The sequence below is a fragment of the Egretta garzetta genome, unplaced genomic scaffold, assembly GCF_000687185.1.
Source record: "Egretta garzetta isolate BGI_Z169 unplaced genomic scaffold, ASM68718v1 scaffold66, whole genome shotgun sequence".
Classification (NCBI taxonomy): domain Eukaryota; kingdom Metazoa; phylum Chordata; class Aves; order Pelecaniformes; family Ardeidae; genus Egretta; species Egretta garzetta.
The window spans coordinates 84135-92996 of record NW_009259856.1 but is presented as its reverse complement, the minus strand read 5'-3'; the positions used below and the strand labels follow the sequence as shown (position 1 = coordinate 92996).

Here is an 8862-nt window from a genome sequence, read left to right as displayed (position 1 = left end):
CCCGGGGCAGCGGCTGCTCCTCCCGCCCTGTGTCAGCTCTCGGCTGCTGCTCGGCCGCTTGCTGGGGCTCAGTAAATGCCTGCCTAATCCTCTTGGTGACGAGGCTGTGCGGGGGATTAGCCGTTCTCCTGCTCTACCTTTGGTGGCCATAAGGACAGTTGCTGCTCTGCCTCATTCGCTCTGCTCAGGTTCCATCTTCTGCAAGCAAAGGACTTGGGATTTATTTTTAACTGCTCCTTTTAGCTTTCGTTACCGTTCAGGTAACAGCCTGCGCAGCTCGCTCTGACCGCCAGGTCCAAGGCCAGGCCCCGGCTGTCCTGGGGGTCTTTGGTCACTAAGGCTGCTTGGGAAGAAAACCAGAAGCCTTCAGAAATAAAATAGACATTTTAGGCAAAACTGCTGGAGTCTGACTCCAGCATCCAGCTCACGACACTCTTGCAGGTAGCAGTGCTTATGCTCCCCGAGTAACCAGAGACCCCGCACGCCGCCCCCCCAAGGACCCGTTCCCTCCGCTGGGGCAGAGCGCACCGGGCCCCACGGCCACTTCATCTGTCTCGGAGCAGCCAGAGGGAATAGCTGCGCATCAGCGGAACGGGGCTCCCGTGGCTGCGAACCAGGCGTCTGCCGTTCACCTTCCTGCCCTGATCAACGCGCCGGCTGCCCGGGGCTGCTGCCATCAGACACAGCCCTCGGCAGAACAGGCTGTCCCCTTCCTTTAGGGACAAACACTGCCGGAGGCCGGAAAGGTTGTGTCCCCCCCCCTTGTCCCCACAGCACCCCCAACGCCTGTCACAGGGAAAGCGGAGCTGAGCGATGCTGCAACACAAAAAAGCCACAGGACTCCAAGCTACACAAGACCTTTGCTATTTCTCCACAGGTGAATGTTCTGGCCAAAGGCAGAGCAGCTTTCCTCGGGGTCAAAGAGGTGCAGCAAGGATTCTTACCCTCTGAAGTTCAGGTGCTCCTGCAAGCCTTGTGTTGGAACAGCAGTGGGAGAAAAGCTGCTTTTGTACCAAGGCCAAGTGATCAAAAACCATCAGCCAAGACTTCTTTTTCCCAGAACTACAGAAAAGCAAGGCCCTTGAGGAGCTTATGCCATTTCCTAGATCTTCCACCCCCCTGTATTTAACCTCTGTAACTTAAAATACAGAAAAGTAGGGCAGCTTTGCCACTGTCTCATGAAGCTGTCACATCCCGACACCCCCCACAGATGAGCGGCCATCGGCCCCCGACAGCAGTGCCAGCCGCTCGCCCCGCTGCGGGATAAACCAGCTCCCACCACGAACACACACGGAGCTGCCTTGATCCCTGAACCAGACAACAGAACAAGGGAGAACTTCGCTCCTATACATCTGCCTTCACTCTCGGGTACCGCTCTGCACTGGCTGGGCTGCCCGGAGGGAGCTGGAGACGCCCCCAAGACGCGAGGAACGCAGGGGTGTAGCAGCACGGAACGAACGCTCAGCTCTAACGAGCGCACGTGCGCCTACGGGGGGGCTGCAAGCGATGCTCTTCCCACGGCCTTCTCCCGTCGGCAGTGTTCCTGCAGACACAAACGCATTACTGCACTGGTAACGAAGGCAATTTGCCGCTTCGAGAAGAGCAAAGCCTATTTCAACATCGGCACTGGCATCTTGACCTGGCTACTGCGAAAAGCACCCAATGCTCCGCCCGCTGGGCGCTCTCCCAGCGGCAGTCCCGGCTGCTCATCCCTTATCTGCGGGCATCCTGCCAGTATCAGCAAGGACTGACTTTTACATCCGAGTCCTACCTTGAAGCGGGATTAGTTGAACATAGCTGGAGATTAGCGCCTGGCAATCCTTTCAAGTACCCCGGGTTACGTCTACCCGAGGAAAGAGAGCACAAAGGAGCCTCCTCCGAGCCAGGAGACAAGACCAGCTACTGTGCAAGAGTGGATGAATTCCAGCAGAGCCCCCCTAAAGCAGATGGAGAACAGAAAGCACTAGGAGTCAAATTTTGGACTGAACAAAACGTGAGAAGAGAGACAAACATGTAACTTTTATTGTTTATATACAAATGACAGAAGTTTGTATTAAAAAGAGAATCCGCCTAACCTCAAAGACAGCAAAGAGCAAGATGGCTTTGAGCTCCAGCCTTCCCTGCATCTAAAAGCGCTGCGTAGATTTTAGGGGATGGTGTTTAAAATTAAAGTCAGAGGAAAGGGTGAACCACCACCTCCTCTGCTTGAGTAAGAACCAAAATGAGCTGTTCCACATAATGAAGAACCTTTGACTCTACATGGATTAAAACAAAGAAACCAAAAGTCAATTTGTTAGCTATACACTTTGGTTTATAAAAAAAAACAAAACAAAACAACAACAGAACACAACAAAAAACCAAAACCAAACCAAAACTACGAAGCCAAGTATCACCAACAGAAGTAATCTAAGCCTTACAACACGGCTGGGACATACTGAATCACACCCCAGGTCCAGGGGAGAACGGAATACCTCTCCGTGGGTCTGCAGGTGACAGGGGCGGCAGCAGCAAGATCAGCCAATTTTAGGAAGTTCCCGACTGAGGTGGAAGCACAGAATAGTCAGGAATTCAGGACTACCACTACTACACCACCTTAGTCTTCCTGCAACTCAGGTGATTTAAAAATGATGCAAAGTACATGGTCCAAGATTCTCTCCCCCCACCTAAGCGCTCCCATCTGCAGACACTTGGCCAGACAGCTGCCATCGTGCTCGTTCAGTCGACTGGCGTTCTTCTTGGTGGGGATTCATGTAGACCTAAATCCCAGACGCATCAGCGCTGATGAGTCTAGTAGTCCTGCAGAGAAAGGAAAGGACAGGCGCATTACGACCTTCCTACCCTCAGTTCCGCTTGCAGGGCTGGGATTCTCAGTCTCCCCTCTTTTCTACATGCCGTTAGTTGCAGGCAAAACAGAAAAGAGATTTTTTTTTTTTTCTTGTAGCTAAACATTCAAAAGCAAGGACCCTTCAAAACCTTAGTTCAAGAACGCATCAACTCCAACCAGACGCTTTTAACGTTCCAGCTCATGACAGGACAACAGGATGCAAAACAGCTTTTTAGGAGTGCGTGGGAGTTAACTGTGACCTGGCTTCATAACGAGCCTACCTGGGCTTATTCACTATTAAATCCACAAGACAATGCTTATTTCGTACCGCGGTGTTCCTCACCCATGAAAACAAGATCTTAAATTACAACAGAGGGCGGCTTCTCAAGATTAGGAGTCAGTCAGCCACTCAAGTCTAGAGGTGATCAATGAAAACAACGACAGAGCACTGATACTTACGGCTCTTGGCTTTTTGTTTAACTTGAGATCAATCCTGTGGTTGGAAAGATAAGAGAAATGTCCATTTCAATACATTAAACCAAGACCAGAGTTCAAAGAACCAGCTACTGCATATGGCACAGGCTACAACAGAGACTATTTGGTTAATTCAATCCACATTCTCATTCGGCTGAGCCCAATCACTGTCCCAGCGTTACTGGGCAAGAGAGCAGCAAAGGGGCAGAGAGTGGGTTCTTTATTAAACGCATATTCCGTCCACTCAAAACCCCAGTTAATAAAGGTTCATAACAAAATCACGGGGAAGTTGTGCAGCATAAAGAACTACGGTTAAATACGCATGCTCTACGTTAGACGTGTAACTATGCCACGGGTAATTACCCAGCCATAGTGGGAATGGTTATTTACTTGGAGTAGAGAGAGGCGTTTAGGACGGCAGGGGTAATACGAGCCAAAGGCACTGAGCTTATTACATCTTTCCAGAAGGAAATCTCCAAGTCTACACTAGTCTCCTTAAGAAGCAAAGCCAGAAGAATCAGTTTTTTTAAACAAAGTTTTTAAGTTAAAAGGTTTATCTATTTTAAAATGAAATAGAAAGGTAAAGAAGAGTGAAGTTAATTTGATTTTGCTGAAGTTATTAAATAAAATGTTACCTCCATCACGCTTTTCTGTTTTTAAAAAAAACTTCCCAGCCTAACCTAATATACATACCTACAATTAAACAGATAAACTACGGGTTAGAAAGGTCTCAAAAGGCACATTGGTGTCTACACACTAACAACACAGCACAAGTACTAATTCAAGTCAAACTTACTCAAAGTCATAATCAAACATGCCAGACGGGCTGAGGGGCAGCATTTGAAAGGAAGAAAGCAATAGAAATTAATATACTAATGAATTAAATAAATTAGTTGATTAGCCACCCTAGCGAGATTACTAAAAAATAAAAAGAAAGTAAAAAAATAATAAAGCCAGTGTTCAAATGCCATAAAGTTCCTCAGATATCTTAACCAGAATTGGGCACAAAAAGCACTCCAGATTTGGCAATCCAGAGTCCCCCTCCCCAATCGGATGTCTGGGACCAAGAGGTGTTAGACCAGCGGCGGAGTGGTGTTACGGAGGGATTTTAGGTGCTGCAAAAGGAGGCTATCGGGTAGGTGAGAGCGCACGCCAGCTCACGGGCAGGGAGGAAGAGGGATCTGCTTGCAAAACCAAACGAGCGGGCGGTCAGCAAGCAGCGGCTCTGCCCAGGTCGCTACGGCCAAGGAGAGCTTGCTCAGGCGGAGGCAGCACAGAACTACGTGGCCGGCTTTGCATTCGGGTGTTCTCGTAATCCACACACATACACACGTCCTCTTGCACTCCCTTCCTCAGTGAGCTGAAAAGAGAACCTGGTCAATTGGCCAAAGCTCGGTGCAGTTTGGAGACATCCCCACCCCTCGCCTCGGCGTTCTCACGGGCCCCACGGCGCTGTCTGCAGAAAGAGCTCTGCCCCAAAGCCGCCAACCGTGCTTGTTGGAAAGGACTCGGCCTCTCATCGGCTCTAACTCGGTAGCTTTCCAGCACTGAATTTTCTCGTGAAATACTTTTTAGCCAGGAAAATTGCTGAGCACGCAGAAACCAATCATCTTGGCCCCCCTTCAATGGGGACACTGGAACTGCCACCCCATTCCCTGTTTCTAACTGGTCGAAGTTAAACTGCCTGCTTGCACCAGCTCTGCCCCATCTGAATCCAGCTTCCTACACTGCTCTCGGTGGCACGAGAAGCCGAAAACCCCGTGGGGCCAGAGCACCTTCAGGGTGCCCGTTCCCAACACCTCCCAGGTCTTCAGGAACAGGCGAGCAGAACGCGAGCGATGCTGGTGAAGGGAAGAGCCTCTGAACGAAAAGAAACGCCAATATTTCTTTTTCTTGCCTTCATTTGCTGACTCGAGAAACAGAGGCGCAGGTCTCTGCCAAAGAGCCCTCTGGGCCCCGGTGCCTTTCAGAGCCCTTGGCTACACCTGCAGCAGACGGGGACTGTTTTGTTGTTGGCTTTTTTTAGCCTACATTGACAATTGTTTGGTCTTTTCTGCCAAAATTTAGGGCATAGTCAGTAACGGCCTTCACGATTTTAATGGTGTCTTTATTGCAGACAAACTTAATTATCATCATCTTCTCATTTTCTACCTGGCCACGCTAAGCATTACAAAATAGTCCGTTACTGATGGTGAGAGCCGTTCCGTAAGGCGAAGCGTCCGACGCCTCTCTGAGGACGCGGAGAATCGCCGTACCAGATCAGGGCAGGGCTCCGCGGGGCCCACGCTCCGTCCCCAGCAGCAGCAGCTGCAGCAGAAGGGACGCACGCAGAAGAAACCCCAGCCCAACGCCACCTGCCAGCGGGGCAGTTTCTTCCTAACTCCCGTCACTACAGCTCAGGTTAGGTAACGGAGCAAAAGAATTTCTATTATTTACAGCATTTGCGTTGCCCCCTCTGCGCCTGCAGCAGCCTGGTTCGCTGTCCATGGAAGTCCTAGTAGAATATTTGATAATTTGCCTGAAATAGCGATTTTCTTGGGCTGCACTCCAGTTTTACAGATCGTTCCTCTGAACTTGTGCACAGATGTAGTTTCTTCTATCAGTCCTGACCTTCTTCCCAATTGTCCACAGGCAAAGGAAGAGTTTGAAACTGCTTTGGCTTCCCAGCGCACGAGGAACCAAAGGGACATCCAGTACCTTGGGGTGTCTGCCCAACTAAGACTGCTGCAGGGAGAGAGTTCTGATCTAAGAATTAAAGACACGCTAACGGCTCAAGGCCTAATGAAGGAGAAAAAGTAGTTAAAGGTTTCTCAGATACTATACCTACCTCCATATCTCCCAAACCAACCTTCCCCCAGCAATCCTTATAAATTTCTACCACTTTTAACATCTCTCTTGTAACTGTATGGGAGGGTCCCTTAAAGAAGAAATCCCATCCGTGCACAAAGCCAACAAGCTCCAAGTTAGCAAGAACGCTTGATTTTTAAAAGCTCCTTTGTTTCTAATGATGTTTAGGTTCCTGTTCCAGCAACCGCTTCCAGAGGTGCAGCTCTGCAGCCTCTCCTCTTTCCAAAAGCACAGATTTCCATGCATTTTGTCCCCTTAGGGTGTGACCCCACAGTGCGCTGTCGTACTCGGTAGAAATCCTCGGGCAAGCTCTGCTGAGGGGCACCCGGGCACGGCCAAGCAGCCGGCGGTGCTGGCCCATGGAGAGCGCAGCACCCTAAGGCAGGGAGTCGACTTCAGATTCCCGAGCCATCGGCCCGCCGGGCTGCGGCACGCCTCAGGGGCGTACCTCAAGGGGCAGAACATCTACGTTCGACCATGAAGAGTTCAGAACAGCTTTGTGTCACGTGAACGTCGGGTCAGTTTAATAACAAACGCTTTGAGGTTTATGTGACAAAGCAACTCTTCCACGCCATAATCACAGGAGACCCAGTTCGGGACACCGAAAACTGCAAGGGCTTGGAGGGGAAATCTTAGCGAAGAGTGCCCGCCACCCCCAAAACATTCCTATTTGGTTTTTCACCCCTCTTTTCCAAAGAACTTACTGACATTCCTATCTTACTTGGTTCTGCAGAAACCAAGAAGCAAGCACAGGAGGGCAGGACTGCAATCTTCCCCTCCTGCAAGGAAGACCGCTTTATCCTCCTGGACAGCTAGGAGAGTTGGAAAGGCCAGGTCGGGAGCACAGAGCGGGGGTTAGTGCCCTGGGCTGACTGCGTGTTCAACTTCCTCAGCTTGCCTTCCCCTCCTCAATACCACGGGGCAATGGGGTCCTGATGAACGCTACAACTGAAAACCAGAGAAATTACCACAACAAATGACCTGGGCTGCTCATCATTCTAACAAGTTACGAGATCCTTTCAAATAATAAAGCAAACTCAGCGAGGGCTAAACCATCCAGAAGCACGACAAGAAGGCTGCTGGTACCACTAACCTGTGTCGATTTTTATTCTTCCGTTTTTTGTGGCTGCTGTGGTGGCTCCCAGAAGAAGTAGAGGAAGCAGCTTTCTGGGGTTTCACCCCCTGCACAGACCCATCCAGCTCTTCAGCATCCTCCTGGCTGGGCTCATTCTCCTGGTTGTGAAAGTCTGGGGAGGTGTCACTTTCTGTGCCGCTGCCGGGCTCCCCTAGAGCACGACAAAGACAGAGGAGACGACGGTTACCTCCCCGCAGCTCGCATCCCAGCCCGCCCTGGCAAAGCCCGCCGCGGAAGCAGCAGCCCCCCGCAACAGTCCACGGGGAGGCAGGGACACGCTGAGCCCTCTGGCACCAGGAGATAGATAAGAGAACCTGAAAAATATTTCTGAAGGACAGCAAGCTACGTCCTCCACAACTGAAGCACGCTAGAGCTGCAGCCGATTTGGTATCGATTACAAACACAGTTTTAAAACTCCTGAACATAAGAGGCTTCTCCCCACATCACCTGCAACCGACTGACAGACAAACAGGAACGCGTTGCTTCAGCTCTTCCAACCCCTTCCTCCGAAGAGCACCAAATCCATTTAAATAAGCTTCACGCACAATAAGCCCTTGCTGAGTGTAAAAGCCTACTTGGGAAAGGAAGCTCAACTTTACTTGTTTCCCACAGCCTGCTGGCTTTTGTAGCTAGAGCTCGTGCTGGGGGGGCTCAGGAGCCGGCCTGAGCGGAGCAGCCTCAGGTGCCTGGGCAGGGAGCGCTGCAGGGGAGCAGCGAGCACGGCACGGATCCAGACAACCGGAGACAGAGCTGAATGGTGGGGAGAAGTGTAATCCTTTCCAAATTCTGAGAGAAATTAAAAAGTGACTTACGCTTCTCAATGAGCTGGTCCTGAACTCCAGCTAATGCACTGACCGCCTAGAAAACCAAAGGGATGTTAATGGACGCGGTAATTCACTTCCCACTTTTCAAACGTTTGGAAACACCAGGGATCACCTCACAGAGAGGCACATCGGGCCTCTGCTCGAAAGGGCTTGCGACCTAGCACCAGCACGGCACAGCAGGGGGGGTTAGGAGCAAAGCGATAAAGACACGGATGGCAGTGACAAGTGTGTGGCATGGGTGGCTCTTGACTGCCACTCCCTTTCACCTCTCTGGGCACTAGGAAAAGGGTTTCTGAAAGAAGCTGCAACGTGGGATAAAGATGCTCGGGTCAGGGGAGACAGGGCAGGTACAGGAGCTTAAATGGAAAACTGCTCCTGCAGCAGCCCGGGTGACGACCACGGGACCCAGGAGCACCCAGGGACAGGGATGGGGACACCTGCTCGGCCCCACCCGGGCCCGGCCTGGCACTCACTGCTGCCGAGGTGACCGAGGACTTGCTGAAGAGCCGCTCCGCCTCCTTGAACTTGCGGTTCCTCCGGTCGTTTTTGCTGTTGGAGTTCCTGAAACAGAGAGAAACAGCATCGCAGGGGCCCAATGGGCCAGGCAGCTCCGGGCAGGGGCAGGCAGGGGGGAGAGCAGGCAGGGGGAGCAGGCAGGAGCAGGCAGGGGGCAAGGTAGGCAGGGACAGGCAGGGACAAGGTGGACAGGGCCGGCAGGGGCAAGGTGGACAGGGCGGGCAGGGGCAAGGTGGACAGGG

The 8862-nt window shown here is 51.5% G+C and overlaps 1 protein-coding gene across 1 annotated transcript in view; it reads right to left on the bottom strand.

The window, feature by feature from the left end:
- Positions 1 to 2802: 2802 nt before the first annotated feature.
- Positions 2803 to 8862, bottom strand: part of MEAF6 (MYST/Esa1 associated factor 6) — a 7924-nt gene continuing 1864 nt past the window's right edge. The window contains 4 exon segments of the mRNA XM_035895508.1: positions 2803 to 3317; positions 7239 to 7431; positions 8093 to 8138; positions 8578 to 8665. Coding sequence (XP_035751401.1) covers positions 3164 to 3317; positions 7239 to 7431; positions 8093 to 8138; positions 8578 to 8665 — 481 coding nt within the window. The 3' untranslated portion in view covers positions 2803 to 3163.